The 24,042-nt window shown below is 38.4% G+C and overlaps 1 protein-coding gene across 1 annotated transcript in view; it reads left to right on the top strand.

The window, feature by feature from the left end:
• Window positions 1-24,042, top strand: part of PTPRD (protein tyrosine phosphatase receptor type D) — a 523,277-nt gene that overhangs the window by 101,485 nt on the left and 397,750 nt on the right. The window contains exon 2 of the mRNA XM_060153475.1: window positions 9,783-9,949. Coding sequence (XP_060009458.1) covers window positions 9,886-9,949 — 64 coding nt within the window. The 5' untranslated portion in view covers window positions 9,783-9,885. The remainder of the gene's footprint in view (window positions 1-9,782; window positions 9,950-24,042) is intronic.

Raw genomic sequence — 24,042 nt, 5'->3', positions numbered from 1 at the left:
GGCTTACGGGATGTAGAGTGCAGGCTCAGTAGTTGTGGCGCGCGGGCTTAGTTGCTCTGCAGCATGTGGGATCTTCCTGGACCAGAGCTCAAACCCGTGTCCCCTGCATTGGCAGGCAGGTTCTTAACCACTGCGCCACCAGGGAAGTCCCCAAGATAACAGTATTTTACAAAGCCTTTTTCCGGAGGTCTCGAATATATTTTCTGAAAGAGTGACTACGGGAAAAATAGATTTGTTTTCATTCCTAGACTGACACATCTTGGTATGGGAAATGCCTAGTGCTTTTATTGCTGCAGGAAATTTTCATACTTTATTATCAAATCACTTTATAACTTTCAAAAGCCACTGCTTTTGAAAAATAACTATTGTGTGTCGTCATTTCTTCTTTCAATATGGCCATGTTGCCCTTAGCAACTTTATAATAAAGTACACTCTGGCTGGCATCTTTCCACCTGGGTAACTCTCCCATATATCTCTGTGAATTCATCATCGAATGCATTCCTACCTACTCCCAATTAGCCAACATGTATTTTTGCTAAAATTTAGATGAAAGAGAAAAGAACTCCATGAAAAAAGAACTAGATAATAATATACAAAATCAGTGTGCCTCAAGGTGGTATAAACATGTGTTTGCATGTTATTAATTCAATTACTAATATGTGAGAATTTTAAAAATCTTTTTGGTTAATCATTTCTATTTCTAAGCACACCTATAAACTCTTTGACTCTAAGATATGCAAGTACATAATAATGGGTTACTAAGTTAAAGATTGACTTTTGGGAGAATTTTTGACTCATGGGATAAACTTTCATTTGTGAATTATTTATCCATCTAGGACGAAAACTCTCAAATACTTTTATTCAGTGAGATCATCTCATCCTTACTTCCTTTACCTAACTTTTAAGGTTTTCTTCCCCCTTCATTTGGGCCAATCCTTAGACTATTTCTCTGCCAATTAAAAAAGGTAACTTTTGTTTATTGTGCTCATTTTAGAATTAATCGTGACCTCACCTAAGTTAGATATCTCCATTATAGTAAGTCAGAGATGATAGAAGCAGAATGCTGTACAAGAAAGAAAATAGGTTTGGGTCCTAAACCTCTCCTGAGACTAATCAGATGTGTGTCCTGAGGTTATTAATTTCATTATGACCTTTCACTTCATTGTCTGTTACATGAGGGGGTTGCCCAAGATGATCTGTAATTTTTCTGCTTTTTATCAATCTTTGGTTTCATTCATGGAGAAGGGTAGATGCGAAGAAGGCACTAACGATAAAGAGTACAATATAACTAAGAAAATAAATATGCGGGGTGAGAGAGGAGGAGAATGTATATTGAATATCTATGATCGATATTTGTTCTCTCTACCCTTTCTTTAGGTTGTGTTTCTGTTTGGTTAATAACCATTTATTTGGTTTCTCCACATAGAACTTAACTCTACTATGTATGGTGTTCATAGGTTTTCACAGAGATATGGGATAAGTCATGGGGACAACACTGGGGAAATGAAGAGAAGATGCTTTAATTCCACATTCCCCAGCCATTCATGATGACCTCTCACAATTCTACTGTCTGTTGCTGACAGTGAAGTGAAAGAACATTCCTTGGAACCGAATATTTCTATCCTGGGACTGTTCCCTCAGAGAAGAGCTAAGCTCCCATCATAAGGAATGGGAATTACATCTATTCACTGACAGACATCAGTGCAGTCTCTGCCCTATTTAACCGATTCATCCTTTTAATTGGTGACAATGTTTATGTCATCTAAGTCTGTGAACTGACCTTCCCATAAGGCAAGCCAACTTCAGTTCTGGCTTAGGACAAAAAGGGAACTGTGGGAGCCATCCATAGTGTTTTGACTTCCATACCCAGAAATTCAAATCTAAAACTGCACTGGAAACACCGAAAATTGATGGATTTAGAAAATAATATACTAGAAACAGGCCTTGAAAAGTCCCATTTTTTTTTAATTAAAACTTTTTCTTCAACATTAATGAACTGTTCTAGGACATTGTTTCCCACCTTTGGCACTGTTGACATTTTGGTCCAGATAATTCTTTGCTGTGGAGGGTGGTGTTGTATACTGTAGGATGTTTAACAGCATCCCTGGGCTCTACCCCTTAGGTGCCATTAGCACTCCCCTTGCATCGTGACAACCAAACATGTCTCCAGACATTGCTAGTTGTCCGCTGGGGAAGGGGCAAAATCATTTTCAGTTGAGAGCCACTGGTCTAGAGCTTTGATCACTCTGAAGATGGAATTATAGATGTAACACCTGTGAATAGGCAAAATCAGTTTCTGTTGAGCTATAGTAATGAAATATTTAAAAACTATTATATACTATTATTAAAAGACCCTTTGTTTTAAAAATAATCTTAAGGAAAAAAGTAATCATTGCTAAAGGGAGTGGTAAATTCTCCACGAAATGAATTTTAAAAATTACTTTTCATAGTAAATAAGTAAAATAATTGTCATGTATTCCTAGATTTCTACTCTGTATTGATGTAAATAAAACAAATTAAGTGGACATAAGAATAATTAAAACCTTATTACTCATAATGTATTTTAAAAGCAAAATGTAATTTAAACAAAATGCATTTAAAAATGTACTCTTTTGTTTTTTAAGATAATAAAAAAGAAAATCGGGAGTAATGAATTCAGGAATGATGGTTTCACATCCATTTAGAAATGCCCAGAGATTAAAGCAATATAATCTGTGTTCTGCTTTTTGGGTAAGAGTGACTGGGTTACATATCTGTTTATACTTTGCAAGATTGATCAGTTTCTCACTTTTAAAATGTGTTTTAGGAAGAATGGAACAAATAACAGAGTTTTAAAATGTATTTTAGGAAGAATGGAACAAATAACAGAGTCCAACAGCATGTTGAATAGACTTGTATTTTAACTTCTATTGCAAGTTTCCACTAGTGTTGTGTAAAACTGGATAGAAGTTATCACACACAATAATCACTTAAAGCCATTAGATGCTTCTTCTAAAGCTATCCTACTTTTCAAATCAGAATTATATTTCTGTTTGTAAGGGAAAAAATAGGTAGACAGAGAGATGAGAGGTTTTTTTTATCCCCTATCTGTTCATTTCTCATGGCATACTTCATTTTTATTTCCTGAAGGAGAAAGAAACGATCAAAGTTAATAATGTCATTTTGCCATTTCTGAAAGTAACTAATATTTATGGGTGCCTCGAATGTAAAGTTATTTGAAATCTTACAGGGATTCTACCAATAGTAATTTGAAAAGTGAATTATAGAAAACTCAGACCATTGGCTTTTCTCTCTTTGTATCAGAACTAAACATATGAAGAGTCTTTAATGTATCCATATTGATAGGCATTGTTTTACTCTTCAGTTATTCTAATAATCCAGTTGATTTCACCAAAGAGTTATCATGTACTTACAGTCACCTGCTGTCTTCAAACTAAGTCCTAGCCTAAGCCAAAAATGAGATGATTGAGTTATTTTTATGTATTTATACATAATATCTCATAAACCCCCTCTGGGTTTTTCTTTTTCTCCCAATTTATTGTCATGAAAACATGTTTAGGGCAAAATAGAGTTCTGACATGATGTGCTGTTATGGGAAAGAGTATAATTTAAGGAGTTTTCAGTTTATTTCATAAAAGTAATTCCTTATATTCTTTAGATTCCTTGTAGTCTTTAGATTCAGAGGTATATTGGATGTGTTTAATTTAATGACATTCTTCTATTGCCCTTTTTTAATCTCAGCACTGTTTTCCATAGTCGAGGCTTTCGGTGCTGCATGTCTTTAAGAATGTACTGTCCATATTCCTCATTGATATTAATTAATTGAATGTGGCCATTTCATAAGCATTATACACATAATGTCATATGGATGTGTAGAAGTATCCTTGCCTTTCCCGTCTATGAAATGTGGTGTTTCTTTGCTGTCAAAGTTCCCATTTCTATTATATCCCAAACAGGGACTTTTCATAGTGGGGAATACAGCTCTTCTGGCTGTGATAATGAAATACCCATCTTTTTCCTTTTAATTACAATGTTTCTGTTTGGACATTTTCCAGTTACACACTTGACCACTCATTGATCTCCCACATTTTATGAAGTAGTTTGAAACAATGAAATGATTGTTTTTGGCAGTGTGAGGGTCAGGGATGGGGAAGTAAGTGACCCAGAGCTTAAGTGGGTTTCCTCACCTAACCCAGTGAACGCTTAGAGTCCAATTACTTGGAAGCCAAGGACTACATGGACTCAGGATTCCCACCTGATTGTTTCAGTTTACAACCCGGAAAATGTAGGCTTTGTTTATAGCTGTGCTCTTCAGTGCTGTTGAAAAATGAAGCTATGGTCTCTGCTGTCCAGTGGGGCACCCACTATCCTCATGGGGCTATTTAAACTTAAACTTAAATACAGGAAAATGTTTACTTCCCCAGTTATACTGGCTATGTTTACAGTGGTCAGTTATTAGTGCAGATAAAGAATCTTTCTATCCTGCAGAAAGTTTGATTGGATAGTGCCGGAGGATTCTTGTCCTAGACCATGATAAACTGTTTAGGGGACTATCTTCTCTTGGAAAATTCTTGTGAATAAGTGAAATGTTGAAAGTTGATTTGTGTTTTCTCTTTTCTTTTTGTGTCCTTGTAACTGTGTGCTGAAGGCACAGGAAACTCACAGGGCGCCCTCAGAAGTCTCTACCGGGCTTGCTATAAACTCCAGGCCACAGCAGCCCCGGTTGTGTCTCTTTTACAAATCAGTTTCCTGGTAGCACATCATCCCTACAGTTTTTTTTTCCTTCTCTTAAATGGTTGGAAATCTGTTCTAGTTGATTTATAGAGGCCTGATTGGTTTGGGAGTTTGATAAAAAGAAGTCACAGCATTTAGGGATTTCCTCCTTACCACACCATCTCCCCAACTTAATGGGTATATGCTCAGGTTAAATATCATTACCAGGGGCTTCCCTGGTGGCGCAGTGGTTGAGAGTCCACCTGCCGATGCAGGGGACACGGATTGGTGCCCCGGTCCGGGAAGATCCCACATGCTGCGGAGCGGCTGGGCCCGTGAGCCATGGCCGCTGAGCCTACGCGTCCGGAGCCTGTGCTCGGCAATGGGAGAGGCCGTAACAGTGAGAGGCCACGTACCGCAAAGAAAAAAAAATATATATCATTACCATATTGTTGCTTCTAAGATGTCTAGAATTGAAAGTATAGGGTTATTTTAAGACAGAAAGAAGCAAGATGTATAGGGATAAATAATATCTAGTGAAAGCTAGATATTATTTTAAAAAAATATTTTTTTTAATGTACTTATGGAGATTTCTTGGAAAAAAACTTAGTTCTTTCCCTTTCTCTCCCTCTTCTCAGAATAATGATTTGATTCTTTAACTTTGTCCTAGACTGACCAATGTAATTTTTAAAAATAACTCTTAAGATTACAAACTCGTGGATTTTAATGTGATGTGTTCCATTTCATTGCAGTTGTTATTCTTTTTGCCACTCAGATTTTCCTACATTTGACTGATGTAGGAGCCAAGCCTCGTCACCTTGGCTCGTCTTTTTGGATATAACCTGGTAGTTCCTGAAAGCCTCCTTGCTTCCTGGTATGGCAAGATGTTCCATGCTCGTTTTGCACATTTCCTGCAAAAAACCTACAGTCACTCATTTCTCTAAGGGACTTGTAGGATATCTTTTTAAAAAGAAAAGCCTTTTTTTTTTTCCTCTTATGTTAACATAATCTACAGAAACACCAACAATACAGAAAGCTGAAAACAATCCTTAAACATTCATATCAGTTTGAATATAAATATACTTATTATAGAAAGGGTTCCAATGTTAAATTGAAGATAAAGAGTTAGGTGTCAGCTAATCAGATCACTTGAAGCAGTGATATAAGACTCAGGGCAAGTGTATTTTTCTTGTTTCATTTCAAATGAGATTGCACACACTGGCCCTCTGAGCTGTTAGTTTCTCTAACCACACATGTACATAAATAGAAAAGTAGATATTGAGCTGATTGGAAATCAACAAAATTATTGTTAACATCTTTGTGCTGTGAGCAATAAGAAATCAGAGAGTTTTAAATATTATTTTTAGCTCATCTAGATGGTTGTTTTATCTGCCAGTCCCAGTTAATAAAAGACACAAAGGGCAAGGTATATAAAAATCACGGAGTTAACCCCTGCTGAGGGCTATTGCACAAATGCAGAATAATTTATGATGTAAGCTAAACCATGGTACTTTTACTATCTCCAAACCCCCTTTCTTGCCCTTTTCATTGCAGCGTGCTTGGCTACCCTTTCTTTAGGGTAGGGAACTACTTATAACATTGTAGTTTGGAAACTACAGGAAACTACTTATAACATTCATTCATCCTCATTCTTTTCTTTATTTTTCCTTTTTTTAAAAAAAACATTCGTTATTTATTTATTTGGCTGCACCGGGTCTTAGTTGCGGCACGCGGGATCTTCATTGCGGAGTGCGGGATCTTTAGTTGTGGCATGTGGGATGTTTTTTTTTCTTTCGTTGCAGCATGTGGGCTCTTTTACTTGTGGCATGCAGGCTCTTCGTTGTGGGATCTAGTTCCCTGACCAGGGATCGAACCCGGGCCCCCTGCATTGGGAGTGCAGAGTCTTAACCGCTGGACCACATTATTTTCACTGAAAATGTTTTCTTAAAAATCTACTGCCCATTTTTGTTCCAAAATTCAAATTCCAACTTACTAATACACAAGCCAGCATTTTCCTTTTGGCAAAGTTTCTATGTAATAAACAAGACACAGAGTGGAGATTGGCCAGAATGAACATCTAGAATTGGTTTTATCTTTACACCTCTGATCTCCTTTTGTCATATCTCGGCCAAGGGCATAGCCCATTTAAGTAAAAATAGGTATGTTCACATCTGCGTTCATTTCTAGATCCTATCACTGTTTAAAGTCAGAGGTAACATTTGTAGGTTCATTTGAAAGAACTTAGTCTTCTTATGGCACTCCAGTTGAGAAGGGGGAGCGCCAAGTCACCTCTTTCCTGAGAGAGCATTTCATACATCTCCATCTCTGTGATTGCATCGAGTCATTATGTAGCAGTTGGCTCTGATACGCTTGCACAGACACAAATTGAGTCTGACAGGACTGATGTCTCCTGGACTTTGCTGTCATTTGAAATGCTGGCATGAGGGTGGGAGCAGTGAAAGGGGGAGAGGGAGAGAGCTGATTCCTTTAGCACTTCTTCTATAAAGTTTGGAGAATTTTAACATTTGATAGCTGTGAACTGCTTGATAAGTTGTTTTCCAGATGAGATAGATAACAATAGCTGATTTGGAGCAGCTGGCTAGCTTTTGGTTTCAAGTACATGCGTTTCAACGTACAATTTGCTTCTTCATGCCACCTACAAATCTGTTCAAAAGGAAAAAAAGGCTATCTAGTGGAATGGTAATTAGAATGGTCATACCCCCTCCTTTTAGTTTTATCTTTCCTGTGTTCACACCATTCATTCATAGTAATGAAAAAGATAATATCTTTTTTTTTTTTGCGGTACGCAGGCCTCTCACTGCTGTGGCCTCTCCTGTTGTGGAGCACAGGCTCCGGACGCGCAGGCTCAGCGGCCATGGCTCACGGGCCCAGCTGCTCCGCGGCATGTGGGATCTTCCCAGACCGGGGCACGAACCCGTGTCCCCTGCATCGGCAGGCGGACCCTCAACCACTGCACCACCAGGGAAGCCCAGATAATATCTTTTAAAAAAAATTTTTATTCTCATGCTCAAGCTTAGTTTCAAAAAAGACACACTATAGTATCTGCATTAACAATAATTTTTAAACTGAAAGTTATTTTAAGTTTTTAGGTTATTTCTGGATGTCTCTAGTATTTTGTGTCAAGAATTTTATGTGTTTCAGATATTCCTAGATGCAAAACTTAAAGGTATACTGTTTCATTGGCAAACAAATTCTGATTGTCATTCTCAAGTTCTTCTCACAGTGACAGAGGAAGCAGTAACATTAAATATGCCCTTTCTTTCTCTCTTTATTAAGAGCCTATTCTGTACAAAATGTTGTGCTAGATTTATTGAAGGTTCTGTAGGAACTATCATTTATCACCCCAAGAGCCATACTTCAAATTGCTTGGAGCCAGTCAGTCATCACTTCCATTGTTTTCCATTCCCACCAGGACCACCATCACTCTTATGGTCTGTGTTACTTCTTACCTGTGACTCTTGATAATAGTGTTCTGTAAATCATCCCACATTCAGCTGTCAGTTAATCTTTTCAAAGCTTCATTCTATATTGTTCTTCTGCTCCAAAACATTAAATAGCTCCCTTTGTGGTTTGCTGAAAAAAAGGCTGGTTGACTTAGGGAGGCATCCAAGGCTCTCCATGAGCTATTATTTTTTAAGCCTGAGCCATTTTCTTTTTTTTAATATACTGCAATTTTATTTCAGTCGCACAAACGAAGTTAGCATGTAGGAAATTTAAATGAAACAGTACAGTAAAAATAGCAGAGAGCCAAAAACGCTAATAAGGAAGTACACCTAAAGCATGAGACATTTTCTTTTGCCTCATCTTCTTGTGGTTTCTTAATGGATCCGTCACACCAACCCAGTAGTCTCATTGTGGACCCTGGACCATCTCCATCAGCATCACTCAGAAACTTGTTAGAAATGCAAGTTCTTGGACCCCCAGCACAGACCTCCTGAATCACAAACTCTGGTGGATGGGTGCCCAGTTACAAGCCTTCCTGGTGGTTCTGATGCATATAGATATTTGGGAAGCCCTGCTTCAGGCCAACCAGGCAACTCACCTTTGCCAAAGCTCCCGTTTCACTGCCCTGCCTTTGTATAGAATTCCTGGAATGCCTTTCCTTTCTTTTGGTAAAATTCTGCCTGTACTCCAAGGCCCAGTTGGAGACGCCGCTTTTTCCATGATGTCATTCCTAATCCTGAATTTCATGGCATTATTTGGCTTTCCTTCCTGGCACTAATCACGTATTAACTTGTCCTAGTCATCCAATGTGCCTGTATTATTTTCCCTCCTAAACTGGAAAGTCACAGAGGATGGACTCTTGACTCATTTTTGTATCTTGCGACACGAAGTGCTGTGTAGCAGCTCTGATGTCTTGCACGCAGTAGGCTCTCCCAAAACAGGCTGTGGCTTATTGATTTTACATAGAAAGTTGAGAAACCTAAGCCGTTGCCCAGGAGGCGTATAAAAATCCTGTAAGTCAAAGTGGCTGTTGCTAGCTATTGTTTTGACTTATTGAAGCCAAACTAGACTCAAATGTGATGCGTCTTCAGGGAAGAAGCCAAATGTGATGGTGTAAAAAATTCTAACCTCTACTGTTTTGCTGGGGAAGTTGAATTAGCAGATTTCACCTGGTGCCAGGAAAGCAACTTCCATTATGCTGCCAATAATAGACTTTTATCCTGCATGGTGGAGCTTCTCTTAAATCTTGCTTGTAGCATTGATGGACTTTCTTCCACCTATGTAGTCATGTAATATTTCATAAGAAGTGACAGGTTCTTCTCATAGAACGTTGCCCAAAAGGTGGCATGAGCAGAGAGTGAAATTCTCTAGAGGGGTTGGCTTCAGGGTGGCCTGAGCATGGGAGCAAGGTCAGCCTGGGGAGTCCCATTTCACAAACCAGGTTGTTTGCTTCCTCATCCAAAGGTGTCATGGTTCCCATTCATGGTGTATCAACAGTGTTTTGCATCTCTCGTGGTGGTTGTGATGGAACAAGGGGAGAAGAGTGAGAGTCTAAGTGTCTTTGTGTTTTCTTCCCTTTCTTTTCTTTACCTCTCCCTCTACAGGCTCTGAAGGTGTTCCAGCTGAAATTTCAGATCGGTCCGGCTCGCTGCGGCTTCTGCGGCAGTGATTCCAAGCTGCCAGTGTGTGCTGGTGCCGAGCTGCAGGATGGTGCACGTAGCCAGGCCGCTGCTGCTGTTCCTTGCCTTCTTCCTCCACGCGGATGCTGAGAGTAAGCCATTCTCCCATTCTCTAGGGGGCTATAATGAGTGGTTTTGTTTGCAGTTGTCACCATGCTCAGGGCCTCTGAATATGTTTCCTTTGGAAGTAAATCCTGAGACCCTGTGGGATCCTCCTTGGCTACCAGCCAGCCTTTCAAAGAGATTATTGACATGGCTTACTTACCATTTCCTCTCTGTCTTAATGCCCATTTTCTTGTGCATCTAACCGCTCCTACTGTTTTGCCTTTCTTTTTTTCTTTCTTTTTTGTTGATACTCTTACCAGCCCAGTAGCAAAAGGTATTATGAGACCAATGATACAACGCAAACTGGGATTAACCAGTTGGTGGTGCCAATAAGTAAATATTGCTCAGACCCATTAGAAATTTCTTTAGTTTTGTGGCTATTTCTGTGTTTAGAAAAATGTGCAATGTCACATTGAGCCCAATTAAACTTCCAAGCCCTTGTAGCTGTCACAGCAGCTGTTCTAATGTACCATTTCCGACAGCTGTCGTGGAGTACAGTATTCAAAGAAATCAAGCAGAACTGACAACTTTGTGGCTGGATGAAGGGTGTGGAAGTGTGAGGAGAATTTGGTGGAGTACAGACCCCAAAGTTTGGATTATTGGACTCAATTTGTGAAACTGAGATTGTGGTCAATTAGCTTGCCAATTAATGAGAAGAGCCCATCTCCTTTGTAATTAGGAAATCATTAGGCCTACCTTGTTTACATACGTTTCTTTTCCCATCTGTCCTTTGGATTTTTTGGAAGAGGCAGTACTGGAAAAAGGCATGTCTCTGGCTTGTAGTTACCAACGTCTGGTCCCGAGTAATGGTTTAACTCATATGAGAGTCAGCCATTCTCTTCGGGAGTCCCCTTGGTACTATTAAAATGTGTAAGGTCTGCAGTCATTACCTTTTCCCTCCACTGACTATTTCAGTGAGATTAAATTTGATTCATGTTAAAGATGTTTCGAAGACAAGGATCCTGTGTCATGTTGGCCCTTACCTGTTAATTGCATTTCAACAAGAATTTCCTCAATGGCAGCCCATTTCTTTGTTTAAATAGGGCTCTATTTTTTAAAGAGAGCTTTCCAGGAGTGAAAGGAATACTGTTAATAATAGGATACATATGGAACATGCATGTTTTAAGCACAACATTTTCTGGTTAATAATGTATATAGTCTCCTAATTAGCACTTGGGAGTGTGGGTTTAAGGTGAAGCCAAGGAATTTCGAGTACAATGCCAGCAAATAATTAACTGGGAAAAGACCCAAATGAAAGATGCTTGTGTTAAAAGCCGTTTATGTCAAAATGTATTTTAAAGTTGAAATCTAAATTTAGTGTTTTAAAGAAATCAGGCATATGGCTTTATTTTTCAGTTTTGGCTAGAGTGAAAAAGTAAGTTGTTTTACAATTGTTAGCTTTCGGCAAAAGCATATTAAGGCCGTGGGACCTGACTTTAATATCAGATCTCAGTTAGGGATTTTCTTAAAGTTATTAGATCTAATTATCATATATTCATGAAGTTATCCTTCCAGATGAGTAAGCATATTCTCTTACTGAGAAGCTTTGCTTTTGCTTAATTCTCTGGTGGAAAGTGGCAGACAGATATCAAGCATTGAGGAACAAGTACTTTTAAACTTTTAAATTATGTGTATTTTTTTAAAAAAATTAATTAATTAATTTTATTTTTATTTATTTTTGGCTGCTTTGGGTCTTCATTGCTGCGCGCGGGCTTTCTCTAGTTGCGGCGAGCGGGGGCTGCTCTTCGTTGCGGTGCGTGGGCTTCTTGTTGCGGTGGCTTCTCTTGTTGCAGAGCATGGGCTCTAGATGTGTGGGCTTCAGTAGTTACGGTGCGAAGGCTCAGTAGTTGTGGTGCGTGGGCTTAGTTGCTCTGTGGCATGTGGGAACTTCCCGGATCAGGGCTGGAACCCTTGTCCCCTGCAGTGGCAGGTGGATTCTTAACCACTGTGCCACCAGGGAAGCCCTACAATTTAAAATTATGGTTTAAAAACAATCTAGACTATAAATGATCATCACCTGCTCCTCCTCTTGCTCGTCCCCTTCTCTGTCTTTCTCTTCTACTCTTTCATCCATTTCTTATCCAATAGAGTCTTAAGCAAGAAATAACAAAGGCCTGAGTGAATTAGCGATTGTTAGTTAAATTAAGATATTTACCATGTTATATATTTACATGATAGCAGTTTTCAACCTCAAGATGTAACCTGGAAAAGAATCCCTTCTCTCTCACTTTTCCCTTTGCAGCTACAAAGAGGGAGAGCCTTCTTCTTTGCCAAATTAATTTTGTTTGGTTTTGCCCTATCTCCTCAACCTTACTCCAGGATATTTTCCCTTTTACAGATTCATTTGGCATTGCTGAATAGCATATGTAACCTGAGCATTCCTGGGGAAAGAGGAAAAATTAGCCATATTTTTTAAGGTACATTTTAAAAGAAGAAAGAACATCCCTTAGTAATCTACTCGAGGATATTCCTGGTACATGAAAGCACATGGTAGGGTCTGAGATATAATTCTAGCCACTAAGAATGTTTAAAGAACAATTGATGAAATAGGATTTAGATTGTAACCCATTAAATTGTGCCATTAACTTCTCTTAAAACCCTAAAAAAATCAAGATACAAGTAGCACTGAAGAAAAATTTGATTTCTTCACCATCATAGAAAGATGATATCTCTCAGGCTTGTATCAACTGGGTCACTGATTTGTTTCCCTACACTTTCATTAGCACATCTAGCCATATATATATATTTTTTCTTTTACCTAACTGTATTTTGTATTCATACAAGGGATCAGGAGTTATGTTTCAGACTTTAATAGTAGCTTAGCCACTCAAGAACTATGGGAATATTTTTTTTTTTAATGTTGCTCTCTTTTGAAGAAGAGGATGATATGCAGGTAGGGAGTGGGAAGAAGCCACTCTAGGGTGCCATGTTAACTTAGTGTGTTCAGCTCACTGCCTCTTGAAACGATTAACTCTGCAGAGCTGAGGAGTGAGGCTTACAATCCGCTGTGTGGAACACCATAGAAAAGTGCTGGTGTGAAGTCGCATTAGGTAGAAGAGCTCTCACGAACCTTGGTTCAAACCCAGGTTGAAAAATTGTGATAATATCCCTTTAGCAGAAAATTATAGTCTTTGCCATTGCCCATTTGAAGTGCCCTGCCGATCTCCACTATTATTTCAAAAGGCTAGATGTGTGCATGGATCCTATTTCTTTTTGTTCCTAAGTCTGGAGTGCTCGAAATGATGTCACTCATTGCTTCTTGAATGCACATACACATGGTAGAGCTGTGGTCCCGGGGAGGAGTCAAGTGTGACTTCAGTTTGAACGCTAGGAGTAGCCCTTCCTCGTGCCAGGCTAACCAGTTTTCCATAGTGGTTTGACTGAGGTCAATTCAGTGATGCTGTGCATGCAAATTCTAGATGAATTTAGATTGTATTATATTAATATAATCCTGGGGTAATTTTTTTTTTTTTTTTTTTTGGCGGTACATGGGCCTCTCACTGCTGTGGCCTCTCCCGTTGTGGAGCACAGGCTCCGGACGTGCAGGCTCAGCGTCCCTGGCTCACGGGCCCAGCCGCTCCGCGGCACGTGGGATCTTCCTGGACCGGGGCACGAACTCGTATCCCCTGCGTCGGCAGGCAGACCCTCAACCACTGCGCCACCAGGGAAGCCCAATATTTTTCTTTTGACTGAGTTTTCGTGATAGTTTCTGGTAATTTTATGTAGCTTTAGTTTGCTATTTACCAGTCCTTTTTCTTTTCTTTTCTTTTTTTTTTTTTTTCAACTAAATACAGGCCAAGAATCTGCTGTTAGTACATTCTTTTATCAAACTGGTTTCACTATGATGAAATCACTTACATTCTAGACCTGAGTTTATGCTTTTTGGCCACTGTCATTGGACCTGAGTGTTTACTGGATCTTCATTATAAACACAGCTCTTGATAGTTGAATTCCTAAAATGGTTGAGTTCATCCTTTTTCTGTTGCTTTTTGCCATTTTTCTGTCTCAGATGGTGAACACACCCTCATTTTCCATCCTTATTGTGAAGGAACCTCGCTGTAGTCCCCATCTACTCACTATATTTCTGCCCTATGTGAAAGCAATTAGGTTTCTTTTATTCCCCCTCTGGTAGTATATCACTCTATCCAATGGAACTTTATTTCTTTGGCATTAGAGAGCAGACTGACATCAATGTTGTAAGTTAACCATTTTTCCCTTACTTGTTTTCTGGTGGGCAGCATAGGGTAATGGTTAATAAAGTAAGCTCTGAAAGCAGAGTCTGGTTTTAAATTCTGGCTGTGTTTTTGTAATCTGGAGCATGATGCCTCATGCTCTTTCTCTGAGTTTTCCTATCTTAAAAATGTGGGTGATGAGTGATGATGGTGATGGTATAGTGTAGGGCCTACTCTTGGGTTTTATGAGGACTAAATGAGTTAATGTAAAACACAGATCAGCAGATAACACATGGTAGATATTTAATAAATGTTATCTATCATTATTCAAAAACATTCAGCCAACATTTTTATTGAGTACTTGAGTTTAGGTACTGTGCTAACATTATTTAATTTGATACAGATCATCAAAATTTGGACAGTTGATAAACCATATTTTCCTGCAGCGTGTTAAAGTCCCCAGCTTGCTTCCCTATAAAAAGTTCTACACATAGGAGATTCTTATAAACTCTTGTCCCAGGAGTTAATCTGAAGACGAAGAGGGAATAATATGAAGCATATCTGCTTTTTCAAGCTTAGGAAATAACCAATTTAAAGTTAATTTTCTTGGGTCTAATGGATAATGGAAAGCGTTTCCATCTTCCTGTTTTGTTGCTTCCTGTAGTGAATTTTCTTGAGCTGCTCTGAGGGAGGAGCTATAGATGTTTACTGTAAGCACATACAGAAACACATGGGACACTGGTCCAGTAGGCTGGAGATGGAGGTAAACAAGGTAAGGAAGAAAGTGAGTGGCTTTTGCTATGGCCAGAAATTATTCTTCAGAAAACAAAATTAAAGAAAAGGAAAATGATTAGATTGAAGGGCAGGGCAAATGATTCCTTTTGCGTTCTGCCGAAATCACTTCCAAGAAGCAGCCTGTCAAGAAGTTAGACCTCCAAAATGAAGTTAGGAATGGAAAGACTGTCTTTCTTATGTAATCAAAATGCATTCCTCCCAGTAGACAGGGCCATTTCACAATGAGAACATTCATAGATCATCAAAAATGTCCTTTAGTTTTTTTTTTTAGATTACGAGTGTTTAGGTATGTGTGATGTATGTATTCACGTATGTATGTATGTACTTAGATCACAGACCATTCAATCAACTTTTAAAAGGTAAATTGCTTGGGATGATGAAAACAAAATGTTCTGAAATGAGATTGGGGTGATGGTACTAACTGGGTACAAACATACTAAATACCATTGAATTGGACACTTTAAATGGGTGATCTGTATGTGTGTGAATCATATTCCAATAAAGCTATTTAAAAATGAAAAGGTAAACTGCTGCTTAATCCAGCTCTCTGGTTAGATTCTCTTTGGTATATGTCACCTGAATGAAAAGTGTTGTGGTTCCTTCAGGCCAGTTAGAATAGATGTGCTCATTGAGGAGAGCAGGAAGAAAGCCAGTTCATTTTTCCATGCTTATCAATGCCTTGCTTGTTTTCCTTTTATCTGAATTTACAGAGGTGAGGCAATAAAACCTTACTGCTCCCTCCTCCTTCCTCCCCTCACTTTAAAGTAGCGAAATTAGCAGAATCCAGCTGTCTACAGCAAGAAAAATATTCCAGCTATTTTACTGATCCTTTGGTCCCATTGCAGAGTTTTCTGTAGCTTTCTGAATTAATTGCTCCCAGCAGAGCTGTACCTATCTAGTAAGGTTAAGAATATGTCACATAATCAACACATGTGTACACTTCAAAGCATTTTATTGTGTGTAGAGGGACTTGCTTTTTCTAAGAAAAAACAAAGTATGATATATTTGTTATCTCTGATCTCTGTTTGCGATGAGGGCCCTAAGCTTGAAGGATAGAACGATATCTGAAATATCGGTGAATTACTTCTTGTTATTGCTAATAACCTGGTGATATTTGATTATACTGTTCTATGATTTCCTCATTTCTTTCCCATCATATTCTTAGTTTCTTCAATTTTCCTGACGTAGCTGCTATTTACCTGATTCATTTCGAGTAAGTTTGACTTGGTTGGGAGCCCGCCCTCTTCTGCCTATGTTGTCCTGCTTCAGTAAATTCAGAAAACCCCCAACCAGTGTCCAACTTGAAATAAAGAATCAAAGAGAGAAGTACTAGCGATCGGGTGGAAACCAATTCTCTTACTTATAATTTTGCTTTTTCTCTTTTCCTCAGTTTGCTTTAGATTTATTTATTCATTCGTGAAGCCAGTAACCAGTGTGTGTGTGTGTGTGTGTGTGTGTGTGTGTGTGTGTGTGTGATCACGTGTCCCTGCTACATGGAAAGCTTTGTGCATAATGGTAGGGATATAAAGATTTAAAAAAGTGTGGTCCCACACCAGCTTGTAATCTACTTTCAGAATTCATAGCTCACTTTTCAGAACTCTCTCAAGCAATATTCTCAGATTTTATCTCCAGGCAGGAAGTAGCGCTTAAGAATATGGACTTGTACCCATGTTCAGATCCTGCCTCTGCAGTATAGGTGTTCTGACCATGTGCAAGTTACAAATCTCTATGTGCCTCTCATCTGTAAAATGAAGATGGAAAATGGCGCACACTTGATATGGTTATCATAAGGACTAGAGAACTCGCAAAGCATTTTGAATAATAGGATTAAATATTCACTAAAAGTTGTGCTTTTGCTTTTTTCTCATCAACTTGCATCATTTCCAAATTAGAAGCATCCATGTTTAGATCTCTGTGGACATTGATGATTCCATTAACTTTATGATTTGAGCAGTATCTTTTAAAAATGTAAATATGTATCATTATATATGCAATTATGCCTCCAAAGGGCATTGACTGATTGACACATTTGTGTATTTAATACTCCCTCTAGTAAGTGTTTATTGGACACATTTCCTGTGTCAAGCATTGAGGTAACTACTGGATATACAATGCTGAGATAAAGAGATATGATCCCTGCCCCTAGAGGGCTTAAACTCTAGTGGGATAGACAAATATTTAACATTAATCTCAAAATGTTCATACTTTCCAACTGTGATAAATGTTTTGAGGGAAGAGAATAGGGAGATTAGTGTCTCAACTATTCAGAAGAGCAATAAAAAACGTATGGAGCAGCAATTTATTTCTTGTTTATTGTGAAATAATTTTAGACTTGAAAGAAGTAAAAATTGTACAGGAATTTCCCAAGTACCTTTCACCCATATTTCCCTAGTAATGATATATTATGTAATAACATTACATTATCAACATCAGGAAATCAATATTAGTATGATACTATTAACTAACTACAGATTTTACTAGCTTTTACATCAATATATTTTTGTAAAGGTGTAGTTCTGTTAAGTTAGATCACATGTATAGCTCTGAGGGAATGATTTTTGAGCTAGCACCTGATGGATGAATAGACATCAACTAAACTACACCTGAAAGAGCTGTTAGGGTTCAAGAAAGAACATGCTCTTATACTGCAAGACAGGATAACCTAGTGTATTCTGGTGACTGAAAGAATGGATGTGACTGGATCGCAGATGCTGAGAAGGAGGAATTAATCAAATAAGGATAGACAAGTAAGCAGGACCATCTAATGCAAGGCTTTAGAACTTGTTCAAGGTCTTGGTTTTTATTCTAAGGACAACTGGGGGAGTGACAGCAGAGATGTAAAAAAACATCTGTGTGGTGGCAGGGTAGAGAAATCCTCTGAAGCCAGGCCAGCCAGAGTGGCCTTGAGATCTTTTAAGGGTCTAGTTGAATGTTAAGGAAAAGAAGGGGAACAGGGGAGAAGAGTGGTGGAGGTTAGGAAGGCCAGACTGCCTTGAAACTTAAGAAATAATGTCAGTTGACTTTTATTGAGCTACAGTCTCCTAAAACCTGAACTACCTACAGATTATTATAATTCTGAGTGAAAGAGAAAGCCAAGCTAATGAGGAACATGTAACTTTTTATTTTTAACATGTCATTTTTTTCCAGAAGTATATCACTGCTCATTCTTACGATTTCTCTTTTTGTTTGTTCAGGTAATTTTTTAAAACTTACCTTTATGTTAATATATTTGTAAAAAAAAAAAGTACTGTGGAATCCAGAATCAGTTTAAAAATGTGAATGAAGTTTAAAACCTTACTAGAATGGGTATTTCAATTTAGTTTCTGTTCTCCAATGAAAGTTTTAAATTCACTCTACGAGGTATGATGAATTTTGCATAATCACAACATAGTGTTGTGATAATTGTTTTATACTACATTTATTCAATGAGACATTAAAATACACTAAGCACTTATATCTTCAGATTAAAAAATAGCACACAACACATTACTTTTGAGCTATAAGCACAGAAAGTATAACGAGCCAATTAAACTTAATATATTCTAGTAGTTTTTCTTTTCTTTCTTAGTTGTTGTTTTTGCTGTATTCAAGTTGCTTATAAAGGAGTGAGAGAAAAATAAATTGCTGTTGTTTGTCTACCATTAAAAGGGCAGACCTTAAGTGCTGCTTTTTGCCCATTGACCAGATCACTGGAACTATCTGTATTATTTATGCAGCATGGGGTTTTTAAATGTTTTTTTACCTAAAGACAGATCTTTTTGGTAATGACAAATGTGTTAAAAAAAATAAAAACCTGCTTTTTCTCAATACACCTTTAAAGATTTTTAAATTGTTTTATATCTGGTCAGGTTTCTTAAGAACCTCATTTTAATGGGTAACAAAAGTTTACAACTTGATTTTTCAAAGAAATTAACAAACTGCAACCACCTGTTAATAAAGGTGTTAATATTCTAAAAAAGAGCAGGGAAGGCATTCATTGCTTTCAGCTGTAGTGATTTCAGGTTGATACAGACACCTCTTTAATGTCCATATGTATCCTTTAAAAGTAAATTTAAATCACAACATTTAATTTAAAAGTAATACTTCATTCAGTAAATGACTACTGTGTGCCCCAAATGAGCCAGATCCTGATTCGTGTTACCACAGAATTTCCATTCTAGTTGGAGTGCGGCTGGGCGGGGAGGGAAGAAACATGCAGCAAGACAAGGTTATGGACAAAAGATAAATGTACAGTGTGGCTTTGATAGTTATGAATGCTGCAGAGATAATAAAACAGGGTGATGTTCTGTGAGAGCACGGGGGGGATGTTAGGGGAGGGGACAGGGCATTCCTTCATTTTATATCAAGGAAGGTGTTGCTTAGTGAGACCTAACACTTAAGCTGAGCGATGGGACAGCACCAGCCATGAAGAAGTGGAGTTCAGTGCATCCAGGTGGATAGAACAGTGATTCACAAAAGCCTTAAGGAAAGAAGAGTAGTGTGTTCAAAGGACAAAATAAGGCCTAGGAGACTGAAGCATGGTGAGTGGGAAGACATAGCTAAGAGAGCAGGAAGGGGCTAAACCATGTGGCCCTGTAGGCCTTGGAAGGAGTTGGATTGCTCAGCCAGTATGTAGGGAAACAGATCTATTCTTGGGATATCTACCTATGAAACTTGAGTTGGGCACCACTCTCCTCTACTGGGACAAAATTAATATTTCTTTCTCAAATAGTTCTTTGAAGGGTTGGTACAATCTCTGATCAGGTTATAAATTCATTTTCTAAACTGCTTGACTGAAATTTCCTTTGTACCATCCAATATAGACTTTGAACACTAAAGGCTTTGGTTAACAAAAGCAAAAATATCTGCTTTTAGCTATTTAGCCTGGCCAGTTTTCCTTTTCTTTTATAGTAGATGATATTTCTACATTGGCAACATAAAATTAAGTCTACACTTCATTTCATCAGCATCCATAGCTGGAGAGGACAAATGAAAAGCAGAGTTGTAACTGGAAGGCAATGGCCAACATACATTTGTAGAGAAGAAGGGAGCTTGAATAGGGCTTTCCTCTGTATGCTTCCATTTAGTCAAGATTATAGAAATAGGATTCCTAAGTGATTCCTATATAGAAAGTATATCCTCTATATAGATGAAATAATTTTAATAAACTCTTTCCTGGTAAACCTCTTTTATTTGGAGGAAAAACTATCGCTTATGTGATTTAACATATTTGGACTTAGTTTTAAGCCCAGTGGGGTTGTAGGGTAATACATAACATAAGGATTATTAAACCATAACTTAAATGTGTTTTCTCTGAAATAGTACATGGGGTTAGCAACCAGATTTGGCTTAAATTCTTCTGACTCTTTGGGGATGCTTATAGCTCTTACAAGTTGCTGTGAGATTTAAGTGAAATCCTATATGTAAAGTGCTGTGAGTGCCTGATGCATGGCAGGTATTCAGTAAAGGTTCATCTTTATCCCACTGTATAAACCATAATGCCTGAGGTATACGTAGAAATCAATTATCTAGCATTTTCACCTATTGAGATGATTTTCGGTTCAAGGAATGAAGCAATATATACCTTTGAGCAGCAATAAACAAAACATAACAAAAAAGCATACATATCATAGATTACTATTATAACTTACAGGCTGAACTCAGTGAAATCTCTCCTTACTATGTTTATGCCATCAATGTAGCCCAGGGTTTGTCAAGCTTAACACTATTGACATTTTGGGCTGGGTAATTCTTTGTGTTCTATGGGGACCGCCCTGAGTATTGTAGGACGTGTATCAACATCCCTGGCTTATACCCAGTAACACTCTAGCCCCCAGTTGTGACAACCAACACGTCTTCAGACATTGCTAAATGTCCCCTGGGGGGCAAAGGCACCCGTGGTTAAGAACACTAACAATGTGTAAGCTCTGGTACAGAATGCTGGTACAGAGATTAGAAGAGGGAGATTCTGCCCTTCTAACAAAAGGGGGAAATTTTATCAGAAATACGATAGGCCTTTTGTAAGTTCTTAAGATCAGCTATGCAAATCGAAAAAGCTAAATCATATTTCTGTTTAATATCTGTTTAACCAGAAACAGATTTCCTAATTTCTTTATGTCTCAGTTTTGTTGTCTGGCATGATAATTGTAGGGTTGCTATAAAGATTAACTATCTTTTTTTTTTTTTTTAATGGAGTATAATTGCTTTACAATGTTGTGTTAGTTTCTGCTGTACAATGAAGTGGGTCAGCTATATGTATACATGTATTCCCTCCATGTCCAATGACAGATGAATGGATAAAGAAGATGTGGTACATATATACAATGGAATATTACTCAGCCATAAAAAGGATAGCTCAAACTGGGTCATTTATAGAGATGTGGATAGACCTAGACTATGTCATACAGAGTGAAGTAAGTCAGAAAGAGGAAAACAAATATCCTATATTAACTCATATATGTGGAATCTAGAAAAATGGTACAGATGAACCTACTTCCAGGGCAGGGATAGAGACACAGACATAGAGAACGGACATGTGGACACAGGGGAAGATTAACTATTAACCAATGTAAGGTGCTTAGAAGTATGCCTCACACATAGTAAGCACTAAATAAATCTTAGCCATTGTTATTATTATCAACAATGTATTTAATAGTATATTAATTTTAAGATATTATTTTTTATTTTATTTTACTTTATTTTAGCAATAAAATCCAATTTTATCTCATAGCAGTGATCATGATAATACCTTCCCCTGTATAATTTTTAAACATTTTATATCTTTAATCTAACTTGTTCCTGAATACTCTAGGAGTAGGGAGGATACATTTTATCATCTGCACTTGTCAGATAAAAGAAACCAAGGGTCAGAGCAGATGACCTGCCTGGAGCAAAAGGGTGAGTAGGTGATGGAGAAGACCCTAGAACTCAGCTCTTTTGATTCCTGTCCAGGGAAGAGGCAGAACAGTTGAAAAGAGCAGGCACAAAAGCTCAAAATGCATAGTGGCCAGAAACCTGGACAAAGGGCCAAAACGATGCCACCACCATGGCAGGTGCCAGAGGTCCATTTCCATTGTATTGTGCTGGAACTTCATTAATAGCAGAGTGAGGCTTCAGAATCACAGAAGAAAGAGTATACCATATCCACAGTTTACACATTGTGTAAGAATTAGAGAAGCATTGAATGACTTTTAGAGAGGCTTTTGTCGTGTTTCAGTTTAAAAAAAAAAAGAAGAAAATCCTATCAATTTGTAAATGTTTGCATTCTGTGCAACTAGTGTTTTATTATGAAATGATTTTCATATTTCATTAGGCTGCCTTCTTGCTCTTATCCATCAGTTTCATTTGAAATTGTCGGCAGTAAGATTTTATCACCATAATCATGATGTGACCATCAATCCTCTTAGTCATATTCTGGTGGATTGGAAATCACAGCCCAACTATTTTATAGCTCCTCTCAAGGTGGAGTCGGATTCTCCTCCCCTTGAATTTGGGCTGGTTGCTTGAGGTGCTTTGACCAATGGAATGCTGCCGAAGTGATGCTGCACTTGTCCTGGACCTAATCCTTAGACGTCTGGGAGCTTCTACTTCAACTCTGTGGCACCTGGAGTCATCATAGAAAGGTGCCCAGCTATCTTGCTGGAGGGACCCTGTGGAGAGAAAGAAATGCCCACACATTTTGTAGCCTTCCAGGTGAAGTGCCCGATAGGTGAATGAAGCCATCTTGGCTTCCCAGTCAGAGCCCAGCCTCCTGGTGATGGCAAGTCACGGGAGTGACCTGAAGTGAGAAGAGGAGAGCTGCCCAGCTGAAGCCTGCAAGGCAGAATCCTGTGCAGAGAAATGTTTGCCTTAAGCAAGTTTTGAGGTGGTGTGAAACACAGCAATAGATAACTGGAACACGTGGTGATTATTGTCATCAAAACGAAGCACCTACCAGCTTGAGAGCCACCTTGGACCTGTTGTTGCTTTATTCCTTCTTCTCTTCTGGCTCTGTACCACAGATGACATTCTAGATAACAAACATTTAAAGGCAGTCCTCGCTTGGGTAGATGAACAGGTTGATATACAGCAGTTAAAGCCCCACCTAGTGCTAAAATTCTGAAACCTTTCAACCAGAGGTTGGCAAATGATTTTTGTAAAGGACCATATAGTAAACATTTTTGACTTTGTGAGCCACACAGTCTCTGTAACAACTCTCCAACTCTGAGTTATAACAAGAAGACAGCCACAGACAACACATGAACGCTTGGGAGTGGTGATGTTCCAATAAAACTTTATTTACAAACCCTTACAATGAGCCAGCTTTGGGCTGAGGGTCATGGCTTGATGACCCCTACTTTTGACCTTACTCACAAGTTCTCCCCAGATAGTGGGGAATGGCGAATGTTTATAAGCAGAAGACCTTGTTTTAACCTGGTGAGATTAGTTAGGGGAAAGAGGCGCATTTGATTAGCCTCTTTTAGCACGGTGCTCTGTTAGTAATGTTTATTGGGAGCAGATTAATTAGAATAAATAAGTTCAAGGAGCACATCTCTTGATAAACAGAGGAGTTTAATAGCACTTAACCTTTAGCATTTATGTGGAAGAAGCTTTGCATGTTACTGTGCTTTACGTCTTTGGGGGGTGCTTCAGGTACTTGGCTGTTAGTGCCACTTCAAATTGCAAACTCCTGACAAATGAATAATGTATTAGCTATGGGATAGTTTTCATTGCACTGTGAGCCTGACATTTGGAGCTATGAACATCTTAAATATGGAGAAAAAAGTGCTGGGAAGTGTTACGTTTGATGGGAATGTTGTAACAGGGTCTGTGAAGAAACAGGTTTGTAATCATGGGTATTGAAGTCTGATATTGGTTTCATAAAGGCAAGCAAAAGCAGAAACATCATGGTGAATTTGATCACATCATGGGTACTTCTGGTATAGATGTCCTCTGTACCATCTCAGTGCTCATAAATCAAAAGCAAAATAAAACTCTAACAAGAAAGCACCGTTGATCCAGCAGCAATGCTCAGAAATAATGCTTATGGGTCCACGATGTCACCAAACAGAAAGGCCTTCATTGGGCACAAAGAGGGGGCGGTTTGCAATCGATTGCAATTGGAATCCCTGACTCACATGGGAAAATTTAAATTA

Source organism: Lagenorhynchus albirostris, chromosome 7 (assembly GCF_949774975.1).
Source record: "Lagenorhynchus albirostris chromosome 7, mLagAlb1.1, whole genome shotgun sequence".
In the NCBI taxonomy this organism is placed as follows: Eukaryota; Metazoa; Chordata; class Mammalia; order Artiodactyla; family Delphinidae; genus Lagenorhynchus; species Lagenorhynchus albirostris.
Note: the sequence above shows the minus strand (reverse complement) of the source record. Positions and strands in the feature narration are given on the sequence as shown.